We start from the raw sequence: 27,898 nt of genomic DNA, 5'->3' as shown, positions 1-27,898 counted from the left end.
TGTTTTTTCCTTTTGTCCGGCAGAAATGTGCTTCTATAATCAATCTAGTAATCCCTGCGACAAAGATTAATTAGAATATTTCTGGGCTCGGAGTGAGACCTCTTCGTGTTTTGGCTGCTCTCTGATTGAACCGTACGTCAGAGGGAATTTCCAGTGGGGAAGGAAATCAACTTTATGAACTTCAGACTCAAACCTGGTGTCACCTGCGGGACTCCGTCGCTTGGTTTTTTGGGGAATAAAAATCACTTTATTCACTCGGATTAACATTATTTTTAATTTTATAAAGTGTAATGACGCGGTCGCATCGCGTCATGACGCACTCCAGTTAAAGTGTAGCTGCTGGTAATGGATCCACTGGTTCAGCATGGGCATGGCGAAATGATGAGCAAAAGTCAACTGAAGTGAAGTGGACTGAGGACTGTCACTCACCCCGACTCTTCACCTGACCGAGCTAACCAGGTGAGAACAGGTTAGGTACCCACTCGTTATAACAGCTGACTGAACTAACTATACAGCCGTGTGAGTGTTAAACTCATTATCACAACTTTACCCGTTACAACGCTGTTTGTCTTGGCAGCTTGCTTTGTTATGCTACTCACTTCCTTATTAGCCAGGTAACTTTGAGAAGTCACACCAAACTCCATCTCAAAAATGGGAACTTGAAGTTTTCTTTCATGTCAGCAAAGGCGAGTAGGTGTTGCATTAGTAGTAAGGAAATATTTTATATCTTTAAAAGGCGCTGGTTAATTCGGCATGTGTATATTCATCATGAAGTTCTTATTTTAGTCAGAGTTTTTACTTTAGCTACAGCTTCACTCGCTGAATTTCCTCCTACCGCCGTCCACGTTTTCTCGGTATTAAAGGAGAGTGTGGGTGAGCGGACAAACGGTATATAAAGCTCAAAGTTTTATTTCAAGTGAAATGTTTTGTGGTTTTCACACTTGTCACAAACATGAATGGATTCGCCAGATTCTAATAGTGATTCGTTGATCTTCTGCAGCTCAAGGTGAATGCTGAAGAACTCTTAAATCGGTGGATTTTTGAACGGGGTTTTGTATTACGCTTTGCATACGGAACCTACGGTGTTGAGGACTAGCTCCCAGTTAGCAGGGGCAGGTAGCGGTTTGACTCAGAGAAGTCGCCCTGTAACATGAAGCCAACAGTGGGACATGAACCGGACCACTGTCCGCGCTGTAGCAGTGTTGGCCTGTAATAACTGTTTATTTAAAAACGGCCGCTTTAACGACGTAAACAACAAAAACAGCCCGGTAGTGCTAGCTGTTAGCCACGGAGCTAGCATGGCTTACACAGGCGCGTTCATGTGCGACCGGTGCGGGAACGAGCGGTGCCAGCAACAAGTGTCAGACGGATCAATAATCAATGAATAACGAATAATATGTGATAATAATGAACTTTTTATGTGCAGTGCTTTGTATAGAAATACACATATATTTTATTTAAACTTATTCGCTTCATTATTTACGTCATTATTGTAGAAACATTTATAATTTAGGGCAAAATGTTTTTTTTTTTTAGGCTTTTAAGAAGTAAAATGACCAATTATTAATTAACTGAGGAGTAATAATCTTTTGTTTAGTGTTAGACTTTGTATAAGCGACGTGACTGGATTCATCTTCCTCATTTTTAAAGCAAAAAAGCCAAAAATGGTTGGTGAAGATTTGTTGTTTTTCCATTTCTCTGTGACAGTAAACTGAACATCTTTGAGTTTATGACTTCATGTAATAATGAGCCATTTTATTCACTGAATAATCAGCCTGTTAATTACTATTATTATTATTTGATTAAACACAACTTCACAACAAATACAAATTAAAGCAGTTCAGGTCTTAAATCTAGATTAAGAAACAAGACCAGAACCACAGGATGGAGGTTAGAGTGGTGTGTAGACCCACTGATGTGGAGTAAATCTGAGTGTTGTGTTTGATGTTTGCAGACACCATGGCTGGAGACGACCACTACCTTCATACTTCCAACCAGGTAAACTCCCCTCTCCTTTGTTTCATCTCTGTTTTGCCAAAGTCACACAGGTTTATTGTATCTGTGTTGTACAAGAGCAACAACCTCTGATCCATCAACAGGAAAACTGTGTCTTAAATTAGCAAAAAAGTGATTTAAGTTTGGTATGAAGGAACAAAAACGTGATTTATCTTCATCAAGTTTTGTGAAATTGAAAAAATCAACCCTGGAGCAGAGCTCTGACTGCGTAGATCCACTCACTGAACTGAAACACAACCCAACGGTGTATATTACCCATTATCCCCTTCTTCTCCTGGAGCAGGAAGTGCTGTCGCTGTAACAAACACACCAAACTCCATTCAGAATTCTTGATATTTTCAGTTTCCTGGCTGGACATCAGAGATGAACGCTGGTTTTTAATGACTTCTAAGTCTTTTTAACTGATCTACAGTTCAGCATCACTCTGGAACTTCCTTCCTGCTGACTATCACTCAGTTAGAGGGAGATCGTACCTGAAAAACCAAAGTTACACAGAGTAACACGGATGTTAGCAGCTTAAGTCTGACAGCTCTGATACTGTTAAAAACATTATATGAGAGTCTTTTCCTCCTTTCTCTGCAGTTCTCTCTGAACAAGATGTTTAAAATAGATCTTTATTTATACATTTGCAAATGCGTTTCCATACTTAGCTCTTCTTGGTCGCAGAGCTTTCACACCATGTGACATGTTCATGTCCTGACGTCATGTTTGACTTTTTTCATGCAGATTTTTGACAACATCATGATGGATCCGTCGTGGGAGTTTCCACATTTTCCTGCGATGTCTCAGACCGCGTCACTGAGGACAGGTGAGAGTTTCTGCAGGTGTTAATTCAGCTGTAGAATTTAGAAGTCACAGTGACTGTAGGCGGCAGATTAGTTTCTTCTCTCTGTCTGTTAATATCAAACTGTGGTGCTGTTCAGAGCCTGGTTATCTCACTTTAAATCACGGTTTTCAAACCTGTTATCCCACAGTTATTTCATTAAAGTCTTCTGCTTGTATTTTAAGGTGGAAATCTGAGTATTTATGTGTCTTTCTGGGATGTAACGGCAGAGCTGTTAAGTTTTTCGGTGAACTTGATGAACTGTTTTACACCGACACACAGTGAGAGGCTGCGAGCTGAACAGATTTGTGCCCTAAATTTTAGCTACAGGCGTCTTTACCGACCTTCAGTAACAATCACTCCTGTACACATCTGTACACATATAAAACCACTTCATCTGGAAGGAAATTATTTTCTCCTGTTCCATAATCTTGTCTCCATCCCACCAGTAACCAGTTTTAAATTACGTCTGGGTCAGATTTAAGTTATTTAACTAACATTAGAGGCAGTTTCAGATTAGTTAGGGTTATTCCCCTCCTCCCTCCACCGTCCATCGCCTCAGTGTGACCCTCTCTCTCACCTTTAGCCGCTGAATCTTCCTCCCACTTATTCTCTCATTTCCTCTCAGGAGGCAGCCCAGAGCAGGTGTAAGACCAACACCTGTACCTGGTCTGCCAGCAGGTGTCCAGGACCATGTGAATAATATCACTTAAGTGCACACAGGTGTTCTGAAAAGAAACAGGAAGTTGGTTATTGCAGTTTGGCTGATGATTCGACCGCTCAGTGTCACGGTCAACTGCAGCTGCAGCTCATGGAGGTGATTAATGTGCTTTAAAAAAAAAAAACACTTAGTGCCCAGTGGGCGTAATTTGCATTAAAAACCCACTCGTTCATTCAAATCCACACACACAGACGTGAAATACATATTTTTAGATTCAGTGTGACTTACACTTCCTGTAGAGATCATGATTACTGATGTTCATAAAGAATAAACTGCCAGAAATCTAATAAGAAATCAGAGGAAAAAGTGGCTGCAGAACTCCATTCAGAATCCTCATGTTTTTGAGTTTTCTTCAGTACCACAGAAATCCAGTGATAGTTATCTGTACATCCATGGGTTCAGTGCAGACAGGAGCTATTAATACTTAATTCTGCATACTTTTATTTATGTTTATGTTTATTTTTGTCTGTGACTCCATAGCAATAGTATACGGTGTGTTCTTCACTTTATTCACCCAGGTCATGCAAACAGAAGCTGATAGTGACAGTAAAAAAATGAAGGATTATTTGAAGCCATCATATGTGGTTCTGGAGCTCACTGGTTAAACAGATTATAGTAGTATTTTGGGAATCCAGCTGTTGAGAGTTTGCTGCTCACCTCACAGTTCCACAGGGGGAAATACACCAGAAACTGATCTCTTTTTTTGGGAAATGCTCAAATATAAACATATAAAGAAATGAAATGTGATGAAGGTAAAGTGAAAGAGGAGTTTCATGACATATCGTCTGTGGTAAGTGTGGGGCAGCAGCGTCTTTGCTCTCACTTCCCCTGTTTGTGTCCACACATTATTGCTCTCTGAATTAAAGATGAAATCAGTGGTTGTAGATGTGTAGGACGAGGGGAAAGTATCTCTCCTTTACATTTACATGTGAGTAATATATATGATTCATCAGTAGAGGCAGCTTAAGTTCCTCCATCGCAAGACAGCAGTGAGGGATGTCAGTGGTCATATATGAGCTGGCATGATATCTTAAAATATTTTTCTGGATATAAACAGTGTTCATGGTTCAGGAGGTTTTTACCAGGAGCCGAATTATCCTCAGATGTCTCATGTTCTCTAAAACAAACAACCCTGATATTGAAAGCTGGTAAAAACACTGAAAAAGTAGTTTAATATTAAAAATCGGTGTTTTTCTGGTGCGCTTTGGCGGGGACGTCAGTAAAGGGCTGCGGGCTGTTAGCTGAGCCGGCGCTAACGTTAGCGTAGCTTGCCTTTAGGTTGGGGTTCCTTTATTGTTGATCGTTCAGGACACTTTTACTGGGAGCCGAATTATTCACACAGAAACAACGGACCAAGTAATTAAAATCGATAAAAACACGGAACACAACAGTTTAACTTTTAAAATCATACTAGAAAAATCTGTGTTTTTCTAGTATGCTTTGGCCGACACAGGACGTCAGTTAAGGGCTACGTGTTGTTAGCTGAACTGCCGCTGACGTTAGCCTAGCTTGTTTTTCGGTTAAGATTCCTTCAGTGTTCATTGCTCAGGAGGTTTTTAATGGGTGCCGAATTATCCACACAGGTCTCCACCTCCCCATATCTAACAGACCAAGTAAGTAAAACTTGTAAAACACTGAATGAAACATTTTAACGTAAAAAATCGATGTTTCTCTTAGACGCTCTTTGGCGGGAACAGGACGTCAGTCAGCGGCTGCGGGCTGTTAGCTGAGCTGCTGCTAACGTTAGCCTAGCTTGTTTTTCAGTTAGGATTCCCTCAGTGTTCACCGTTCAGGAGGTTTTTACTGGGAGCCAAATTATCCACACAGGTCTCCTCCTCTCCAAAACAAATGGACCAAGTGATGGAAATTTAAAAAAACACAGAATAAAGCAATGTAACATTAACAATCAATCAAAGATTATTTGTAACGTTACAAAAAGTGACAGTGACATGACTTGAGACAGAAAGGCTGAAAATGTTTTAATGTCGGAACATGGGTGTCTGCGTCATCGTTTCTCCCCGTCCAGGCTAAAATGCAACCCCGGAGTTTTCAAACTAAAACGGGGCCAGCAGCGTTTCCAAAAGTCTCTTTAGGAGCTCAAAAACTCAAGAGTAAGTGTGGTTGGCAGTGACGAGTTCTAACACTAACACACTCAGGCCTTCTTTGCATGTTGTGGCCGTCTGTTTGTCACCTGTAAACTGTGTCCCTGTAAACTATCTAAGCCAGATGTTGACCCCTGATCTCAGCACACCTGCTGCTGCCTACGATGGCTGCTGGTGTCATATGGTTTAACAGACTGAGGCCTGGGCTGTGGGACGGCAAACTGAGTGTATGTAAATACGGCTGACGGCAGACACGCTGGTGTTGTGGATGCCACACTGTTGTGAGGCAGTTCATTAAAGCGTAGCCGCCATGCACAGGTAGAGGTAGGCGGTGTGGCCCGGGCATCACCTCCTCCTCCTGCTCTTTCTGTCAGACTGATGAAGAGAAATCACAGACTGAACGCAGCCGACTATCTCTGTGGTTGTTTGATAGATGAAGGAGGAAGTGGCTGCAGCAGTCAGGAGACAGGATGCTGCAGAGGATGATTTCTGTCGCTCTGCCAGATAAACCAGGCCACGCTGAGAAATTTTACCGTTAGCTGCCTGCTGCTACACAGGCAGGGTTTACCACAGAGAGGGGGGAGGTAAATGTGTCATATGATTTTTATGTCACTTGTCCAGTGTCAATTAAAAGAACAGACCAGTGTTTCTCTGAATCCTCTTGTTTTCAGAAGTCCTGGATGTGTTTAGCCTAGCTTAGCGCAAAGACTAGAAGCAGATGGAAACTGCTAGCCTAGCTCCATCAACAGAGGGAAAGCATGATAACTGATTAATGGACAGATCGTTTCAGATCTACATTGTTTGTAATTACTCTAAAAGTGTTTGTGTGATGGCTCGGATTGACTGTTGTGTCTCTGTTGTTCCAGTGGACGGACCATACCTGCAGATCCTGGAGCAGCCGAAGCAGGTAAAACTAATTTGTCTTATCGTAGAAACTGACGAGTCTGAAAAGTCACAAGATGTTATTGCAGGGAGGTTGTTTTATACTTATTCTCTCCATTAATTGTTTAGTCTATAAAACTTTAGAAAAAGATTTCTCTGAGCCCACAGTGATGTCTTCAGCTCGTCGACAGCAAATCATCACGTTTGAGAAGCTGGAGCTGAATATTTGGCTGTTATTTGGTTAATGTTCTGTTGATCGACTAAGTGATTAACAGACTAATCACTGCAGCTCAAGTTTCCAGTTTAACGATCAGTTTCAGGACAGAAAGAGCAGAAAAGTCCAGACGCTGTTTGATCTTCTTGCGTTGGCAGACAAAAACTGAACCTCATGAAAAACCAAAAACCCAATTAATTTGTCAGTCGGCTCTCATGTCAGCTTTGATGTATTTTCAGTTAATGGCCACAGTACAATAGATGGAAACTGAGTCACACAGCACTTGACAGACATGGCCAGTCTGAGGTTAATGCCAGTTTCATTTTCTGTCATACATATGGCAGCGTAGTTAGCAGGTAATGAGGAAAGTCCTTTCACCTTCTCCACATGACATGATCCTCCTCTGCATTGTGTTTCACTCCTTCTCCTTCTTCCTCTTTGTTTTTTATAGACACATTATTTGTTGATTTTTCTGAAGTGAATCCATCCTCAGCAGCAAACAGACTTTAAAATGATTTTCTTTGAATGTTAAGGCTAAATGTAGTTAATTCAAAGGCATGGAGAGCTGGTAGAGACAACAAACGACCAATGACCACTTTACAGGATTTGGGATTTGTCCCAAGAGAGTGAGAATCAATTGTTATTACAAATCGAACTTAATGTTAGCGTGTTAAATCTACGTTTATCTATCTTTTCATCTTTTCTCTCTCTCTCTCGCCTCAACTGGGTATTACCACTGTCACCACTTCCTGCAACAGTCGTTTCAAATTAAAAGCCCTCTGCAAAGTTGTGTAATTGCAACTTTGGATCATTACAAGCGGCAATGATATATTTCCATTGCTACAAAACATATGCAGTGGATGCACAGCAGATATAAAGTTGGTGTCTTGTTCATAGCTCGGTTATGAAATCCTACCGTGGAGTGTCTCTCCTGCTGGGTTGCTGGCACAGTCAGATTGTTTTAACGTGCTGTAATATCAGTAGTTTCTGCTTTAGCTTTGTGCAATCCCGTGACGGGCATGCAGATCTCAGGAGGTAGTTATCACCTGAGCTTCGTCGCTCTGCCCTCCGTTTTCATCACATCTCTACCTCCATCACAGTTTGATTTGTGCTTCAGTCATTTTAAGACAAGATTTGATTGTAAAGTTTACAGCCTGTCGCTCTGTTGCTCATGCAATGCTCTGTGTGTGAACTGCGAGGCATTTCTGATTCAAATCAGGATCTTCCCAACTGATGCTTCAAATGGTCTGGTTTTTAGGGGGGGCAAACCTAGACCTGAGGGTGTGCTGTATGTACAGGAGGGACTGAAATATCTGTCAACCTGAAGTTTCACATTTAGCAGTCAGGAACAGAAAGACTCTGAGCTGCTACAGAAAGTGTTTCCAAGCTGTGATATCTGCCAGAGGATGGGTGGGATCACTAAGCACAGACTTAAGGCAGATTTACACTCAATGGCCACTGTTTTTAGGGACATCTGTGAAATCTAATCCAACCCAAGAAACAGCTCAGCCTTAAATTTTACCTTTACAAAGATAATAATGTTCAGTTTTGTGCTGTCGCTGTCAGGGAGATGTTAATCTATGTTAATTTGTTTATCATTTAGATTGTAGGTTGCAGCAGTTAAAAACATGAAGGGGAAATAAAAGAAACACATTTTCAATATAATACACCTCTGTATACCACTTCTGACCAAGTTTTAACAAAAACTGGTCTTTTGGAGCTTGATAAAGGGAGAATATGTGGCGGAGCTGTTGCTCTGGATTGTATAGGTGCACGTAATAAAGTGGCCAGGGAGTGCACCTCCATAGAAATGTACTTGACTCGACTTGTCCACGTCTCTCTGAGGCCGGACAAGCACAGAAGACCCTTGCTCTTCCTCAGTCAGTTCAAAGGTCGACATCTTCCCGACTGCCAGTTAGCACAAATCAGTCCTTGACAGAAGTATAAACCAAGCTTTAGTAGAGAGCCCAGACTTTTGCAGACATCTGTATGATCTAACACATTTCCTCTAACTGGTTTGCTGGTCGCTGTATCAAACTCTGTCTTCTCTCTGTCTCTCCCAGCGTGGCTTCAGGTTCAGATATGGCTGCGAGGGCCCATCTCACGGCGGTCTGCCCGGAGCGTCCAGCGAGAAGAACAGGAAGACCTACCCTACTGTCAAGGTAACACTTCCTGTCTGTTCAGTGCTCAAGCATTACTGTATGTATTGTCTCTGCAGAGGTGTGATGTCTTTAATCGGGTCAGAGTTGCTGTTGAACTGACAGCAGCTTGACTTCTAAACTTTGCTGATGAGGCTAAAAATAATGTCCAGGAAGTGATGAAAACCATTAGATGCACAGAGAGGAATGAGAGCTGTGAACACAGAGCGTGGTCGACTTCTGTTTGCAGAAACAAGGAGGAAATAAAACCCTGAGCTTCCTGTGGGGTGAAGAGAGAATTTATTACTGTGAAGTCGTCAGGCTGTCTCTGAAGTTTGATGAGTTTCATTTAAAGGCTCAGATCCTCAGACAAATAAACTGATAGTTACAGAATCAGGAGCACTGAGTGCACTGCATGTTGCATGTGCAATGTGCATGCAATGTTGAATATTGTAGACAGAATATTGATCTTTATCTCTGATTGGCTCTCTGATCTGACATGTGATCAGCTCAGAGGAGATAGTCACTGTTGTTACAGGTCTGATCAGTCCTGGTCCTGGTTCAGCAGGTTGTGGGATGGGGCGTTTACTGTAGGTCACCTTTTACCTGCAGGGTGGTGTTGGTCTGTGTCTGTCACAGTCCCACAGGAGCTTAAGTTTCCCGTTGTGTTGTTTCTGTTGATGTTTAGTTTGGAGTCTGAAGCTCCCACATGTTCCGACCAAACCAGAGGAGACGGGGAAATCCCCAGATTCCTGCCGCAGTCTGACTCTCTGCCTTCTCCTCACTGACTTCACTGCTCTTCACTGAGAAAAATATTATTATATGTATAAAATTCAGTCAGTGTGAATCCAGATTTTTTTTTTACATGTCTCAACAGATGTTCGTCCTGACTGACGCGACATCTAATAATCCTCAAAATTAAAGTAAATGTTCTGCCGGGAATGTGAGAGTTTGTTATTTCAGGAATTTGAGAAGAGGCAAAATGAGGGAAATTCTGATGAAATTTTTTTTGATACAGGTAAAAGTCTGAGCTGAGACAGCAGACAGGAGATCTTATCGGTCATAAACATGATATTTTAGTTGACTATTAATTGTTGCACAGATAATTGTGATTAACAGCTTAATTTCTTGCAGCTGGGTCCCATGAATTGCGCAAGGTGGTGGATCTGTAGATATTAAAAATAAATAAATAAAAAATATGTGCCTGCTGTACAAATCACAGAAGACATAAATCAAGTAAAACTGCAAAAAATTGCGAAAAAATTTCCCGCTGATAACGAATGGAAAGTCATTGCGAAAATGATCAAACCCACTCGTCTTTTAAGCCACATTATTTCGTCATACGTTTGTGTAGAAACATGGTTGAATCTTTAAATGAGTCACAAGACTTTTTTGGGTTAAATCTGCATTTTGATAGCTGTCACTGATTTGACACATTTTTTTTTTTTTATGTTTTTTAACAACTCAGATTTTATAATGGGTGTGTATTGCATGGAATGTTCTGGGATAGAATGCGTGACATCACCTGCACTCTAACTGCCACCTTTGAAAATGTTGTCAAAAAACCTAATTCAAAACTCTTTTAATTCCCACAATTTCCAACTTACACAGACGCGTTATACATGAAGATGTAGAGAAATTTGTCCTCTTTCACCCAGTGTGACTCCCATTGCGACATGACTCACAGTTTTTGAATAAATCGCCTCTAAGTGCAGAGAGCGTGACTGACAGTCCCTTAAGCTGCCATGTTAAACTGAGCTCTGAAGTTCTTGTTTAAAAAAAAAAAAAAAAGATGGTGGGTGATTTAAAACTGTGAAGGAGCCTAAACCATAAACAGTGCATACACAGATAATACACCAGTGTCTTTATTGAAGCTTTGCTGAGCTCATGAAGAAATTTTATTGATAGGACTTGTACTTTTCAAACTATGATAACTTTATATTTTGTGGTTTTAGTGCCTTTGACCTCCACCTCCGACATATCACCTCCTCCAGGTTCTACTGTTCCCACAGTGGTGCTGTAGTTTGTGGCTTTGCAACTGAATCCATGACGTTAATGTTAAGAGAAGCTCATCGCAATGCGGTTGGTTGAATATTAGAAGTTTAGCTCCTTGAAATAAACAGTCGGTGACACTGATTCTCCACTCGTGCCATTAAACCATAACAGAAGGAGTAGAAGAGGGAGAAGGTGCAAGGAGCTGATGTCATGAACAAAGCACCAATCAAACCTCAAAGGTGGAAACTGTGATGGAAATATGACTTTTCTGTTAGTTTCACACAGCTGTTTTTATACAGATCAATGGAAACAATTCTAACTCTCAGATAAAGCCCCAGACACACCAGGGAGCTTACCTGGATGATGGTGAAGCATTTAGTGTCAAAATTCTGAATTTAGGAAAATAAATATTAAATGCAAATGATGGTTTTTGGACGTAGTAGAGCTCATGAGCAGAGCTGGAGAAGTAGCGGTGCTGCCATTGATTATTTTGTTTAGAAATATCAGTATTTTTGAGACGAGACAGGAAAGAGAAGATCCTTAAAAGAACTTCATATGAATCTGAGACTAAAAGATGAAATAGTTCCTCATGTAGAGACCAGACGTGGTATTTAGCTTTGATGATACACCTGGGAACTCACCTGGATGAGTTAGTGTTAACTTTCTGGACAAAGAAATAAAACTTTGCATTGAAATGACGTGATGAAGAAAACAAGCAAAATCTTTTATTTTACTTAAAGAGGTTATTTTTCTGTGGTGGATGAGATGAAGTCACCAGAACAAACTAGGAAATTTTCCTATGTGTGTCTGTGTTTAGTCTGTGGGTCGTGTGCATGTTGTTGTCGGTGTGTTTGCATGTTGAGACTGCAGAGTGGGAAACCCCCTGCCTGATGATCTGGTAGGACCAGTGGAACGATGATGATGATGATGAGGACGATGAGTCTGACTCACCCAAACTTCTCTCTCTCCCTCTCTGTCTATGAGGACGTCTTTATCAGAAACATAAAATCTTTTCTTCTCTTTAAATTGATAAACCAACTCTCAGATTTACAGTTGACAACCTTTAATCCCCTCTGGTGTTGTTTTCTTTTGTCTGTATTCTGCTTTAATCTGTATCCACAAACAGAGGTTTTCTTTTGAACTGATGAGGCTCTTTTTTACGGCTGTAATTTCCTTAGAAGTTTCCTGGAAAGAAATTTGTGATTTGATACTAAATATAGGAAAAATAGGAACCTCCCTAAAAAAGTGCTCAGTGTAAAACACATAAGTAGAGACAGAGCTGTCCATAGTATCAGAATGATTATAAAGTTAAAGGTTTATTAGCTCCAGGTGAGTTATTGGTCTCCCAGAAGTTAATATTAAATATTAAAAAATATACTCTTTCAAATTTTGATATCAAAATGACGAATCACTGAGCCCTTGTTGACCTGTTTGGTTGCTGAATTTTACTTTTTACAATGAGTATAGAGCAGAAATACTGAAAGAAGGACCTGCAGCCACAACATTAAAACCAAACTCCCATGGCAACAGCACTCCCCAATGGCAGGGGCCTCCTCCAGCAGGACAGTGTTCCCACAACAAACAAAAACTGCTCAGAAATGTCTCAACGAACACAACAAAGAGCCCAATGTGTTGACTTGGTCTCCAAACTCCCCAGATCCCAGTCTGATCTAGCATCTGTGGGACGATCCGGAACAAGCCAGATCCACAAAGGCCCCCCACCCTGCAAGGGAGTTTGGACGCCAGGTCAATACTTTTGTTCATTTGAACAGCGCACTTTCCTGCCAATATGGCGGTGTTTTGATTTTGACTGTTGCATACTGGGATTGTGTAATGTCAACTACCAGAGCTCTGTGAGGGAGTGTTGTTGCCAGGGGTGGGTGTGCTTTTTAGGTGGGTGGTACGTGTCAAAGTAACATCCAGGCAAATGAAGGACTCAAGGTTTCCATCATCCATGATCAGTGTTTCCCTGTCTAACCTCTTTATTACTGGTTGGTCGATTCACTGCCGATTTAGGGAAGGAAGTTTGTTTCCTCCACCACAGAGGAGTTCATGTTTTCGTGTGTTTGAATCTGCAGTAACTTTCAAATATTAGTCACCAGATTTCTGAAATTTAAGGGAAAGTTCAACCATGTTGGGAGGAACATGTGATTAGTTTTTTGATGAATGTCTCAGATTTTATTTCTGATTGAACTGATTGACACTGTCTCTACTTGTATCCAGATGTTTTCTGTCTTTGAAATAATACATTCAGGATATTGTGTAGCTTCAACAGAGATCTGAGCTCTGAGTGTTTGTCAGTTTAATGGTTGACCTCAGTGGAAGTTTCTGCAGAAACGAGTTGAGTTTTTGGGTAAAGAAGCTTCTGAGGAGTCTCTGCTGGCCCGGACCTGTCCAGGTTTATACTACCAACCATCTCACACACACACACACACCTCCACTGTGTTTCATGTCTGTTGGGAATTTCCTCTCCATGACACCCACGTGTAATTACAAGGAAGTGGAGTTGCGTCACAAACAGGAAAGGTGTTTAGTTTCAGGCCGGAGATGAAAGCTTGACATCCAGAAGTGTAATATCTTTGTTAGCGCCCACTCTGGCCCAGAAATGCCGACACGTTTAACCCTTTGTTATGATGTGATGTGACAGATCACCGCCCTACTTAACATTCATGTAACGTCGTTTGGCTCTGCAGACTGCTGATGGCTGCAGAGCGGAAAATGTGTTCAGCAGAAATAAAACGAGAGGAGAGAAGATGCCAGATTCAAAAAATGTAAACATCTCATCGTTTCGTGGAAGCACGATATCTCAGGAACACCTTAGAGGAATTTCTTCAAATTTGGCATATACATTCACTTGAATTTGAAAATGAACTCCGTAGACTTTGTGGGTCAAAGATCACTGTGACTAGACAAAACACAGTTATGACTATATATGATACGTTCATAGGCGGATTAGCTGCAACTGGATTAGTTGGTGTAGGAGTACAACCACAAGATGGTAATTCTAGTTTTCTTGATTGATTGAATATTAATCTTGTCAATAAAGTATTAGAAAACAAATGGATTTGGATTTCCAGTGTGTTGGTAGCTTGGAAGTTGTTCGTAGAGAAGGGGATTTTGAACAGGTAGGAAGTGGAAGGGAGGAAAATGCCTCCTAAAATAACTCAAGAATTCATACACTACTTTTGATAAAATACTCGTAATACCTTTTATTATATTCCTTCAAAGTCACTACATACAGTATATTGACATTTTCGTTTACTAAAAATGACTAAAACAATTATCAGAATCAAATTATTTTCTGTCAACTAATAGGTTGTAAATTGAAGTTAAATCAGGACTAAAACCAGTCCTATCTTACAGCTATTGATGAAGATTCAGCACTGAGTTCTTGTACAGACTATGTGATAAAAACTGTTTCACGATGCTGAGCCAAAAAGTAGAAGTTAAGATACCATGGTTTGGATTATTGGATTATTATTTGACCGGGTAAATGTAGCACAAGTCTCTTTATGTGTTTAGTTTTGGCACTTATATTTTTACACTCAGTTTCATATTGGTTTTCTTCCAGGTGTGAATACTTGTGTAGGCTGCAGTGCAAAGTAGTTTAGCTTATTAATGCAGTGTAGTCAGACACCAGTGGAGAGGCAGACAGGAAGACAGGAAACGTTGGGGGGGGGGGGGGTTCGACAGGCAACAAAGGTCCACGGCCGGAAGCAAACCATGGACGTTGTGGTTATGTGGTGTGTGCACTGTCACCATTTGTCTGCTGGGTGCTCTGCTGCTTTATGGTGTAAGTTAGTTTAAAAGTCTGCACCTGAGGGCGAGTCTGAGGCCGTTCATGGAGGTGCTGCCCCCAAGTGCAGGAGCTTAAGTATTGTTCACGAGTGAGGGTAGGACAGAGCTGGGAATTGACATGGAGATTGGGGTGGCGTCAGGAGTGATTCGGACGTTGTACCAAACCGTCCTCATGAAGATGGAGGGCAACACTTTGGATTTACCAGTTGATCTACGGTCCAACCCTCAGCGATGGCCATGAGCTTTGGGTAGTAACTGAAAGATTAAGATTACTTTCTCTGTCAGGTGTCTGGACTCAACCTTTGTGATAGGGTGAAGAGCTTGAATTAGAGCTGCTGCTCCTTCGTGTTGAAAGGTCAGTTGAGGTGGTTTGGTGATGGACGCCTTCCTTTGGTTGTTTTACGGGCACGTCCAAGTGTTTGTAGGCTTTGAGGCAGACCCAGAACTTGCTGGAGGGATTGCCTATCCCATCTGGCCTGGGAACGCCTTGGGATCCTCCAGGAGGAGCTGGAGAATGTCGCTGAGGAAAGGGACATCTGGAATACTCTGCTGCCACTGCAACCCAACTGGATGGATGGTTGGATGGTTTTGAAGTAACTGAGTCCTCCGTAGTTCACTTTTTATATTTCCAAAGAGTGAATGAAAGGATGAGGAGACAGAGGAGAGAGAGACAGAAACTCATGATGGAGGAAAATAGCTAGAAACTGATTCAGGATCAGCCCAGGAGTCAGCCGATAGAGAGGCATTAAGGCTGCAAGAACAAAATCGAAATTCAGTCGAGTTCAAAACACCAGACGGAAAAAATATCTGCTGTAAAATAACTGACAGTGACCATTAATGTGTTGCTTTCTGATGCTGTTTCATGAAAGTTTTCAGTTCTTATCAGTTGCTGATTTTCCATCCAGTCAAACTCTTAATGTGTTTGTAAGGCTTTGTTATTCTGCTGTAATCCAAGAAACAGAGGTTGGTAGTTCGATTGTCACTGCACCTGCAGACACCTGAGGTAGTTTGACACAGACACCGACCTCCCTGGGAGAATCAAATACCACAGATATTTATTGTTAAATGTCTTTGAGCCAGGAAACCATCAAACACCATCTCGCTCGCTGTGTTTCTAGGAACTCGGTTCTTTGTCTGCCGGAGAGCCACGATTGGCCGATAGAACCCGGGAAGAGGAAGTGGGCTCGTGTTTATTTACTGCTGCAGTTGCAACGTTCCTGCAGGCAAATACCTGCAGTGGCATGATTTACACACACACACACACACACACACACAACCAGCAGAAACAGGAACACAGTATTTTTTCACATCTGATTTCCTTTATGTAAATCAGCTCGGTAACAAAGCAATTAAATGATCAGATGGTATGAAAATGAGCATTGGAGATGCATGAAAGATTCAGAACTTTGTAAATAAACCTTTAAATAAATCAACAAGGGAAATTACAGCATTTGTATTTGTAAATAAATACATCTTTTGAATGGGAGCTGTGGTTTTCTGGGCTTTAATGTAGAGAATATGCAAATTAACCGTTAAAAAAAAATGACTCATATGTTAAACAGGCAGATCATGACTGACTCACTTATAACGGCCTGTCTGGATTTAGAGATATGCCGGTTTCATCTCAGATTGGTGATTTTATCAGCGCATAAAATGAATTCAGGAAAAGCTGCATGAATTATGAGTAAATTCAGAACTTGGAGTGAAATTTGCCAAATTCTGGCTGAATTCTGGTGTTGTTCTGAGAGTTCAGTAGGAAGCAGCGCTGACTGCGTCACAGGTGTGAAACCTACGGATGTTAAGTGTGCAAGATGTCGATCTTGCGTGCACAAGTAATAATAATAAGTTATTTTATAACTGAAAAGTGAAAAGTTTTTTTTCATCGACAACATTTCATAACAAAAGGCAGCACAGTAAGCTGTGTCCTAGAGGTGAGCTGGTGGTGAAACATGGTGAAGGTAACAGTTTCTGTTACTGTGATTAGTTATTTTTAGAAGGCTCTGTGAATGCAGCATTGCATTTGATTAGTTTTGAGGAAGTGTCTTTTTACTGGTCAAACACAGACAGAACAACCACAGCAGGACGGGTCAGGAAAACGGCGTGCAGAGCGGAGATTGCTAGAAAGACAGAAAACATATTTTGTGGATATTACTGTGATGCAAGAAATATTATTCTCATTTTTCTCTTACTTATTTACAAATCGAAAAAAATACTTATCCCATTAACGACTAACGACTTTAGTCTGTTGAGGAAAAGCCCCGTAGATTTTTTTTCTGTTGGAGGTAGAAACACAAAAGTTGCTATGGAAACTGTCAGGACACGTGGCTGCACATGACAACATCCAAACATTTGATCTGATATAACTCCCTGTAGTTTAAAGATACAGACATTTCTGTATCTTTATTCACATGAACAAACATTTAAACTACATGAAATGTCTCTGATGTCTGCACAGTGAAAATACTGGACCAAGAAAAACCAACAGATCATCATTTCTTCTTCTGAATCTGCATCATAAGAATCCAGAATATGAAGATTAAAACGATCTGAAATTAACCAGTTTGTTGTTCTGGAGGTGTTTTCATGACAAATAAAAAAAAACCTAATGACTGAACAAAGGATGTCAGAGAAAACCTGTGCTGTCGCCTCAGACTTTGATTTGAAAAATGTCTATTTATTTGTGCTAAGCTAAGGACATTATAAAGTTCCAGTGTGGACATGAATGTAGTACCTGATTTTGACTTTAAGCGCGTCTTATATGTCTTACAATCTGGAATAGATCATAAACTCAGACTGAGTTTAACCAGATCTGTGAAGGATCAATAGTGCACAGGATTGTTTGGTAAACTGTAACTTTTATGGTACTTTTTACAGTTCTTTGAAGAGTCCAATAAAGGTGTAATACGCAGTTTATGGTCAAGTTTGTTAGATTTATGGGAATCCAAGGCCTTTGTGGTATGAAGCGGTTTCACTTTTCCTCAGCTCTGATGGCACTTTTCCAGAAAGTTTAATGATTATTGTGGTGATACTGCAGCTGATGCATCCCAAACAAAGACACTTTTGAGATGATGATTTGTGCACATAAGGAAATACACTGTGAGAGATTGTTGAGGGGGCTTCAGAGGCTTGATCAAAATGTAGTTTTCAGTTGTTGAAAAGTGAATCGACGAGCCACCGCCCCTGAAACCCGTCTGATCTGATGTTTGGTGTCGTTGTGATGGAGCACTGAGTCATCTGTACCTGGAGAAAGTGCTCGTGAACCACAGCAGAGAAACACAGAGCGAGGCAAAAACTCCAAACTGCATCGAATCGCCTCCCGTCTTCTGTGTGAGTCATCTGTGGAGCCCTGAATGACTTCAGAAACCACAGCCCATCCAATCTAACCTCTGATCTCACAGCTCTTTTATCTAATAATTCAGGCAGTGGTATAGTGTTTCCACGCCAGGGTCCCCTCACTTTTGTTAATCCTGAAACGCCAAATCCAGCGGTTTAAACCCAGTGTGTGATGGTAGTAAAACGTCAATATTCTGTGTGTGTGTTTTAGATCTGTAACTACCAGGGTCCGGCCCGGGTGGTGGTCCAACTTGTGACGGCGTTGACCCCCCTCCCTCAGCTTCACGCTCACAGTCTGGTGGGAAAACAGTGCGACAAAGGGATCTGCATCGCCGACCTGCAGCCCAAAGACTCCAGCATCAGGTCGGGATTTAAACACAGTTAAAACACACATGTATACGCTGTGGAGTCTCAGGAAGAACAGTAACAGGAAATATTTTTCTGTTTCCGTCAGTTTCCCGAACCTGGGGATCCTCCATGTGACGAAGAAGAACGTGGCGAAGACTCTGGAGGAGAGGATGATCGAGGCCTTCAGGATGGGATACAACTGTGGAGTCTGCATCCACCCCGAGATCGACGCCCTGCAGGGGGAGGTCCGAGTCCCCCGAGACCTCCACGGTCAGTCCTCCTCAGTGTCTCTTTGTCTTTGAGAGGAGCTACTGAAGTGTCAGATCTTGATAGATAGATAACAGAGACTTTCTCAGAAAACATTTTCTCAGGGACATTTTTTTTTAGAAAATGGAGACTAAAGAAAGTGAGGACACTTTTGTTAGTGTGTGTAGAACAGGATATTTTCTGTAGATGTGTGTGCCATCTTACTTGAAAGACATTTTATTTTGTGTTGTTGATGTATTTAGAATAGTTGTGTTTTGTTTTTGTTGGATATGTGTGGTAACGTGCTCTCTCTCCCTCTCTCTCTTCAGAACACCAGCGCAGTGTGATCAGCAGTGCAGCGACTCTTCAGGCCAAAGAGATGGACCTCAGCGTGGTTCGGCTCATGTTCACGGCGTTCCTCCCCGACAGCGACGGAGGTTTCTCCCGACGACTCGAGCCCGTCGTGTCTGAACCGATCTACGACAGCAGTGAGTACAAACACACAGACCTCACAGTGTTCGGCTCTGATCACACCCTCCACAGTGTCTGCTGTTTCTGTCTGAGGATTATTGTGCAGTCATGTCAGATCGCCTGGTTTCATTTCCCTCTTCCTGCTGGTTTGGTTTCCGTACGCTGCAGCTTCCTCTCAGAAAACTGAAACTTGCTCCGAGTTCATCGCTGCAGGATCAGTTCTGCACTTTCATTTTATCAACACAAAATATGCCACAGTTCAAACTCTCCTCTGTTTTTACAAGAAAAAATGTGTCAGACACACTGACCTCATCACGTCTGGAGAAACGTGATTTCACTGTTTGTCAAGTTTTCCAGTTTTAAGTTGACCGTTAAAGTTTGTTGGATCCTTGAGGAAGTTCAGTGACGGGTCGATGAGGACGATGCTTAATTAAAATGGTTTGCTTAGACACTGAGTCAAGGATGTTGACTTCAAAAAGTCTCAGGGTATTTCCACACTCGGTCTTTATGAACTCGGAGCGATTAGTCAGTTCCAAATGAACTTCGCATTTTGCGGTTGTGTTTTATCTTTGCGCTGGAACGCTCAAAAAAAAAAAAGTAGATCTGTGGCCTTTGGTAAAAACAGCAAGACTGGTAGATGACTAATTAGCCGCTAATTTAACCAAATGCCGCAGGAATGTTCAGTAAGACAAGTTGTTCCAAGTGACAGCTACCCATAATCCAAAGCGTTGAAGATGTGAGAGCTCTAGAGGAAATACAGCGCGGGCAGAAGGAGGACTGAGAACAGAGTCCTCTTTCAAATTCAAAATATCCTTGTTACAGGTGCATCCAAAACCAGAACGTCCTGCACGCTGTCTGTCACTTGAATGCATCTTCACACCTTTTATTTAAACCCTTATATTCATATATACTGAAACTTTAAAAAGTCTGGGTATACTGGAGCCAAACAGTGATAATAAAGTAAGAGCGCTGTTTATAAAGTGTAACATAAATAAATTAGATTACAAGTATAGAACAATATGTTAAGTATATAAAGAAAAATAAAATAAAATTCTAATGTCAGAGCAGTAAATTCTCTTCTTTCTTCCCTCAGAGGCTCCGAACGCCTCCAACCTGAAGATCGTGAGGATGGATCGAACCGCCGGCTGCGTGACCGGAGGAGAGGAGGTCTACCTGCTCTGCGACAAAGTCCAGAAAGGTGAGGTGGGTCAGGTCAGGTCAGGTCAGGTCAGGTCAGGTCAGGTCAGGTCAGGCCAGGCCAAGGGGGGGAGGGGGGGGGGGTCCATCTGTCCCAAAACCTGTGATTCACCCTGAGTCATTCTCCTCCTCTCGTCCCTGCAAAGTAACGACTCTCTGCTTAAAAGCTTTTCCATTTTCACTTCACATCATCCTGGACATTCACAGTTTCTCAGTGATGTGATGAGTGAGACTACGAAGAGGAACAGAAGAGTTTTATGTTTGTGTGAATCAGCGGACATCACCACCTGCTGGAGGATTTAGAACCTCAGAGACTTTAGCAGCTGCTGTTATCTCTAGATCAGATATTTGTGCAGATTTCAGAGGCAGGATCTCCCTCTGATCGTCTTCACACTGAAGGTGCAGTCGGACCGGATTTGACGGGGCTAAATTTACTCGGGGTGGGGCAGGGTGGTGACTATAACCTGCAGGAGCTGGCATAGCTGCTGTGCCACAAAGAGGAGGCATCTTAAACATTTTACTGTCACTAACCTCTGCCACTGCTGCTGAACTCTCACCTGCGGTTATAAAACCAGATTATAAACAAGTGACAGACTCATTCTCAGGCTCTTAAGATGTCAAAGTTTGATTGAGGTTTGTGTGAAGAAATTCATCAGATGAATTACTGAAACAGCGAATCAGGTCATCAGTCAACTGATTAGTCCACTTATTGTTGACTGTTAAGTTTTGATTTTACATGAAAAATAAAAGCAATAAAAGACAAAGCATTTAGAAACTTAAACCTTGAACCTCCGTCCTGATGGTAACAACCTGTATTCATCATGTTATCAGTTTATTACTGAAGATGCGTTCGTGTTTGTCTGTAAAGTTCAGCCTCTGAAGTCATGTTTCCTTCAGGCTGAGGTTGTTTTTTTATCTAAACTCAGTGAGGTGGATCAGCTGCAGCTGGTGACTCTGAAAAACCAGAAAAGTTTTTCCTGGTCGGAGCCGTTTTGTCGTTTTGTTCTGTTGGAGGAAGTCTAGTTCCAGGGAATTCCCCTCCGATATGTAAATCCTCCAGGAAGAAGAGCCCGGTTCTCGCTGGGAGCAGGATTTTTTTTCCTGCCTTGCTCCTGTTTGTTTCTTCTCCTTTTGTTTTAGTTGTCTGGAGCCTGGTCCACAAAGTGAGATCAATTTGGTCCAGCTCTCCTGGGATTATCTGACATCAGATAACCTGTTTCTGTTCAGTCTGGGTCTTTAGAAAGATTTCACACTTGTGTTTTTGTGTTTGCAGACGATATCCAGGTTCGGTTCTTTGAGGAAGACGACTCGGGGCTGACCTGGGAGGCTCTGGGAGATTTCTCACCGACAGACGTCCACAGACAGGTCAGTACGAGGACTCGGCGGACCAGCACCACGAGTCACATGAGCATCAGGACTAACAGCAGCAGAACAGAATAATATAATAAATAAAAAAGTGAAAGTTACCATGGTGACGTTTGTTCTCTGCCGTCAGTTCGCCATCGTCTTCAAGACTCCGAAGTATCGAGACCAGAACCTGCAGAAGCCGACGTCGGTGTTCGTGCAGCTGAAGAGGAAGTCTGACAACGAGACCAGCGAGCCCAAACCCTTCACCTACCACCCCCAGATCATAGGTAGGTCGGGAAGCTCCGCCCACACACAGAGCTCAGAGGTCATCAGGTCGTTTGTCAGTCTGTGAGGATTTAGTGGAGATTTATACTTTAAATAAATTCGAAAACGTGTTTTCAGTTTGTCTTTATGGATTATTGAATGGAGATAAATGGGCAAAAATATCAATTTTATCATTTAAAATTAAATAGAAGGGGTCTGAATACTTTATGAAGCCGCTGTAGTCGCTGTAACAGATCTGTGTAGGGACTAAAACTGTCCTGCTGTGCTCCGTTTTGCCTTCTTTTGTGATTATAATAAACTGATAAATCCATGTTTTGTGTCCAGTTGAACCCAGTATAAAGTACCATCAAAACAACTTGTGTTGTGTTCTGATAAATAATTGACACCCACCTGTAGATTTATGGTCTATAAACGAAGGGATCTGATTGTTGTTTAAAGGCGAACAGCAGTGCAGGTAAACACTGCCCCCTACTGAATCTCTAGTTCATTTACTTTATTCCATTCAAAAAACAGCACAATAAAAGCAGGATAAAAATAAAATAAATGCTCATTTTTATTAAATATCTGTGTGTTCAGACAAAGAGGAGGTGCAGAGGAAGAGGCAGAAGACGCTGCCCAACTTCCAGGACTTCAGCGGTCACGGAGGAGGTGGAGGAGGAGGTCTGTACCGAGGAGGAGGAGGGGGAGGAGGTCCAGCAGCAGGAGGTGGTCCTGGCTCAGGAGGAGGAGGAGGAGGTGAGAGGAGGTGGTGGTGTGCTGAGGCTGGAAACTGGGATTTAAATTTAATCTCTGATCACTTCTGTTCTGGGGTGTGTTTGGTTTGTCCACCAGGTTACTTCCAGGGTTTTACTACCTATAACTACGGAGGAGGAGGAGGGTTCTCCACAGGATACTCAGCTGGTCTGGGAGGAGGAGGAGGAGGAGGAGGAGGAGGAGGCGGCATCAAACACGGTGAGAAATAACAGAGATACGAGATTTAAAGATTTTAGCTCAACAGAGAAAAGAAAACTCAAAGTGGAGGTTGTGTTGAAGCCTCTCAGGGCGACGCAGCAGACGACAGCGGCGGCGATGACGAAGGTCCAGACGATGACGACGACGACTCGGGGACGGGGGCTGTGCTGCGAGCTGCAGCCCAGGAGGGAGGCGTGGAGGTCGGGGAGAGGACCGCAGAGGAGGGAGGGGACAGCGTGGAGCCAGACCCAGACACAGGTACAGATCCACTGCTGCCAGGGAAACACAGAAAAACATCCGCTTCCTGTTTGTTAAAGTGACTTCCTGGTTGTGTTTCAGTGTGCGACACAGGTGAGCGGTTGGTTCAGGTGACCAGCCGACAGCTGGACGCTCTCTTCCAGTACTCTGTAACAGGTGATTCGGCGTACCTGCTGGCTCCGCAGCGCCCCCTGATGACGGCACAGGACGAGGACGGAGACACGTCAGTACATTTTCATCTGTAGAAAGGCTTTACTATACGTATTATTACTTATAGTACAACAAATATTTTATCTTAAAAATACTCGAGTAAAAGTATTCTGCAAAATAACGACCCTTAGAAGTACAATTTATCAGAAAAAATACTACCCAACTCTAATACAACACTAACATCACAGTCTGTCACAATATAATCATTTGTAAAACGCGCCTTTACTTTGAAATTCTTCCTCGTCTTCCTGTGTGCACGCCTCCAAACAAAATGGTGGTGAAGAAAAATGTGGCGTGTATCTGCAGGTGTAGTGAGTCCTTTATGTTTTCTCCTCGCTCCTCTCAGTGGGCTCCACCTGGCGGTCCTCCACAGCCAGCAGGAGGCGCTGAAGAGTCTGACCCAGGTGGTCTCTGCTCTGCCGGGAGAGGAAGTGCTGAACATGAGGAACCACCTCTACCAGGTACACGAGAGCTGAAACAAAGATGTCTGACAGGTGACAGGTGAGATCACTCAGGTGTAACGTAACCCCCCTCCTTCACCTCCCTCTCCCGTGTCCCAGACTCCTTTGCACCTGGCCGTGATCACGCAGCAGAAGGAGGCGGTGGAGGCGCTGCTGCTGGCCGGCGCCGACCCGACCCTGACGGATCGCTACGGCAACACGGCGCTCCACCTGGCGTCCCAGCAGGAGGGAGGGGGGATGGTCCAGTTTCTGCTGCGGCACAGAGCGCTGAGAGGACTGGTGAACCAGGCCAACACAGCAGGTGAACACACACACCGACACACACTAACAGAGGAGAGCTGAACGTGCGGCGATGCGTCTCACCGCCTGTTTCCACGGTTACCAGGTCTGTGTGCGATCCACCTGGCCGTCCTGGCCAATCAGCTGTCCTCCCTCAGGGAGCTGCTGGAGGGCGGGGCCGACGTGGAGGCTCAGGAGCGCAGCTGCGGACGGACCGGCCTCCACCTCGCCACCGAGACCGACAACGTGTCGCTGGCCGGCTGCCTGCTGCTGGAGGTACGGAGCCGAACGACCAATCGGAGCGCAGCGTGCGAACGATTTAAATCTAATGATGTGATGCGTTCTGTTACCAGGGAAACGCCAAGGTGGACTGCTGCACCTTTAATGGCTCCACCCCCCTCCACATCGCCGCAGGGAGGGGCTCCGTCAAGCTCACCGCTCTCCTGATGGCTGCAGGTAGGAAACCCACCAGAATCCTTAGTACCAGACTCCATTGACAAAAACAGTGATTTTACCGAGCAGAACACAGAAGCTGCCGTAACGCTGCTGCTTGTTTTTAGTGTTTTTGTGTGATTTTCTTATTTAAATAAAGGATCTGAATACTTCCTCCACCACTGAGAGTCACTCAATAACACAGACAAACAAACAGATCAAGGCAGCAGCTCCTGTGCTCTGCTTGGTAAAATCACTGTTTTTGTCAGTGGAGTCTGGTGTTGGTAAATAACGACGAAAAGATCTTCTTCTTTAACTCCGCCTCACTCTCTCAGGTGCAGACCCTCATAAAGAAAACTTCGAGCCGCTGTTCTTCAGAGAGGACGAGTGCTGCGATGAACAGAGGGAGGAAGAGGAGGAAGATGAAGGCTACATCCCAGGAACGACTCCGCTCAACATGGCCGCCACCACACAGGTACAGCAGCAGTGACCCCCCCCCCTCTCTCTGTGTGTGTCTCACAGACCTGGTTTTAGGATTTAAAGAGATCTGGACTCATGGTGGTCTCTGTGTGTCTGCAGGTGCTGGAGCTCCTGAACGGGAAAGAGTACGAACCAGAATCTCACAGAGCGTTCAGTCCTCCACAAGGTGAGAGCCTCAGAAAGACCAGGATGTAAAGAGACAGGAAGGAGGTTTTAGTTTGAGTCTGAGGTTTGAACCTCTGCCAGAGAGGGAGGGGGAGGAAGGGAGAGAGAGGGAGGACAGAGAGGGGGAGGGAGGAAGGGAGAGAGAGAAGCAGAGGGAGCAAGGGAGGGAGAGAGGGAGGAAAAGGGCAAAGAGAGAGAAGGATGGAGGGAGGAAGGAAGAGGGAGAGAGAGAAAAGGAGGGACAGTGGGAGAGGGAGGGGTGGAGGGAGAAAGAGTGGGAGGAGGGAGGCAGAGAGAGAAGCAGAGGGAGCGAGGGAGGGGGAGGAAAAGGGTCGTCAGACATTTTGTTTCTGAGTAAAATCAACGTGTGTGTGTGTGTGTGTGTGTGTGTGTGTGTGTGTGTGTGTGTGTGTGTGTGTAGGCGACCTGGCGAGCCTGGATGTGGAGGTGAAGCAGCAGGTGTGTTGTGCTCTGGAGAGTGAAGGATGCTGGGAGAATCTGGCTCACAGTCTGGGTCTGGGGATCCTCAACACGGCCTTCAGGCTGAGCCCCTCCCCCGCCAAAACACTGCTGGACAGCTACGAGGTCTCACACACACACACACACACACACACACACACACACACACCTGTCGGACTCTCTGTCTCTCTCTGCGTGACCTTTGACCCTCGGTTGTTTCTCAGGTCTCAGGTGGGAGGGTGAGCGACCTGTTGGCTGGTCTGAGGTCAGTGGGAGAGTGCAGAGCGCTGAGCGTCCTGGAGGAGGCGCTGCGACGCTCCGACGCCGAGGAGACGCCGATGACCAATGAGACGACAGGTGAGAAGATCACATGATCACGTTTTATCACCTCTGAGATGGAGACAGGGAGGGAGGGAGGGAGACAGAAGAAAGGGTGAGGGAGGGAGAGAGATAGAGAGGAGATGGGGAAACAGGGAGGGGGGAGGAAAAAGAGGGAGGACAGTTTCTCTCTGTCACCATGACGACGACATCACTCAGCTCTCTCTCTCTCTCTCTCTCTCCTCAGGTGAGTCTCTGTGTGCTCAGGTTCAGGATCTGAAGGTGGACGTTCGGATCGACAGCGGGGTGTGTGACAGCGGGGTGGAGTTATCCACAGCGTAACGACCTGACCCACCCATCCTCCATCCTCCATCGCTCCGGGCTGAGCTCACCTCCTCCTCCTCCTCCTCCTCCTCCTCCTCTGGGCTGAAAGTTTCTCATCAACAAAAACAAGTTTTTAATTAAACGAGTCAAACTTTTATCTGATGAAACAGGAAGTGTGTTTGTAAAAATACAAAACAGCTGATTTTTGTTTTTCTAGAAAGAAAACGTAAACTGTTCTCTGGTGTTTTCAGCCCACACTACACTCCACCGGCTCGTTCAAAGGAATAATTCACCAAAATCGTACACACTGATTTTAACCTGTTTAACTGGTTTCTCGCCCTCGCTCTGCCCCCTGGTGGATTTATGAGGGTTTGCAGCAGTGAAGCTTTGTTTCTGTACAGACGTCCGACGACCTGCAGGGGGCAACGGTGCTATAAAAGCTGAAATGATTGTAAAGAGGCTAATGATGCTAAGTTCACACTACATGATCTTAGCCACGAATTCTTTTCCCCCGATCGATCGCAGACTTGATGTCTGGATTCTCCTCCTCCTCTTCCTCCTCTCATCATCTTTTCCTCCTCCTCCTCCTCCTCCTCCTCCTCCATAATCTCTTTCATCTTCTCTCTTTCCTCTTCCTCCTGTGTCTTCTCCTCTTCCCTCATCACCTCTTCCTCCTCTCCTTCTTACGTCATCCTCTCCTCCTCCTCCTCTTTCGTCTCCTCCGGCAGTGATGTTAGGGGAAAAACAACAACAAAAACAAAAAACAAACACGGCTGGTTTTCCTGCAGGCGGCCATGTTGGATGACATCAGATAATCCTGTAGTGTGGACTCGGCATAATTCGCCTTAAAGGATCGGTTCAGATTGTTTTAATATAAAACGTGCACAGGAAAATAATGGAAACATCTGGAACTGTTCTTTATAAGTGTGCATGTGTAACGATTTTTATTTTTTATCTATTTAGTGTTTTTTAAATTCTGTTCTGTCTCACTGAAAACTGAGAAAACTGTTTAAAAAAAACAAACGTGAACTTAATGTTTTTATTTTTATTATTATTATTTGTCTTTCTCCCGTCTGATTCTGACCCTGGAGGAAAGCTGTTGGCCGAGCTTAATCAAAAACACAAATAAAAATCCAGAGGCATTTTGGGAAATGTAGTCCAGACCTGCGAGGAGTTTTTGTTTGTTTTTCTCAGTGTGAATCCAAAGCTTTTTTGTTTCTTTTCCAACCGATGATATTTATGTCTTTGCCCGGCACTGTACAGTTCATCATGAGCTTATAATTGGTTTTGTTGTTATTTTTTAAATAAAATTTGTTTTTTTAAAATATATTTGTGAATATATTGTCCATATACATTTACTGAATTTACTGTATTTTAGTTTAGTTTTTGTTTTCTACATTTATTTTTATACTTTTCTTACTTTGAAGACTCAGGTTAATAAATTGAACTGTGATGGATTATTACAGGTAAGACTTTATTTTATAAATTAATCAACATTAGCTCCACCTTTACACTTAATCACTAATTAGAGTACTTCCTCTACTGTCAGTTACACACATTTTGTAGCTCAACAACAAAAACTCTCACTCATGTCTTGTTTTTGAGGCTTTCGACCACAGCTCATGGCCTTCCTCTGCAGATGGAG

The 27,898-nt window shown here is 43.3% G+C and overlaps 1 protein-coding gene across 2 annotated transcripts; it reads left to right on the top strand.

The window, feature by feature from the left end:
• The first annotated feature begins 158 nt into the window (after positions 1–158).
• Positions 159–27,582, top strand: nfkb1 (nuclear factor of kappa light polypeptide gene enhancer in B-cells 1). 2 transcript variants are annotated; one of them, XM_018662048.2, is made up of 24 exons: positions 159–459; positions 1,955–1,998; positions 2,743–2,824; positions 6,529–6,569; positions 8,822–8,920; positions 18,234–18,385; positions 18,477–18,640; positions 18,946–19,104; positions 20,181–20,285; positions 21,558–21,649; positions 21,780–21,918; positions 22,493–22,651; positions 22,748–22,867; positions 22,949–23,125; positions 23,207–23,348; positions 23,682–23,796; positions 23,896–24,097; positions 24,182–24,351; positions 24,429–24,531; positions 24,843–24,982; positions 25,087–25,153; positions 25,574–25,737; positions 25,836–25,968; positions 26,177–27,582. In XM_018662048.2, exons 2-24 carry the CDS (start codon positions 1,960–1,962, stop codon positions 26,269–26,271), a joined length of 2,859 nt encoding a protein of 952 aa, XP_018517564.2. In that variant the 5' UTR covers positions 159–459; positions 1,955–1,959; the 3' UTR covers positions 26,272–27,582. The 2 variants fall into 2 exon arrangements, with proteins under 2 accessions (XP_018517564.2, XP_050928529.1); XM_051072572.1 differs by having other exon boundaries at positions 159–469.
• The last annotated feature ends 316 nt before the right edge of the window (positions 27,583–27,898 follow it).

This window comes from Lates calcarifer, linkage group LG8 (assembly GCF_001640805.2).
Source record: "Lates calcarifer isolate ASB-BC8 linkage group LG8, TLL_Latcal_v3, whole genome shotgun sequence".
NCBI lineage: Eukaryota > Metazoa > Chordata > Actinopteri > Centropomidae > Lates > Lates calcarifer.
The sequence above is the reverse complement of the archived record's forward strand: the minus strand, read 5'-3'. Positions and strand labels throughout refer to the sequence as shown.

What these genes read in the sequence shown, in the direction of transcription:
- nfkb1 (XM_018662048.2), top strand. Translation starts at nt 1,960, where the DNA reads ATGGCTGGAGACGACCACTACCTTCATACTTCCAACCAG. An exon ending in CAGGACGAGGACGGAGACAC is followed by an intron (nt 23,349 to 23,681) that starts GTCAGTACATTT and finishes CGCTCCTCTCAG; the next exon opens with TGGGCTCCACCTGGCGGTCC. An exon ending in CACTGCTGGACAGCTACGAG is followed by an intron (nt 25,738 to 25,835) that starts GTCTCACACACA and finishes GTTGTTTCTCAG; the next exon opens with GTCTCAGGTGGGAGGGTGAG.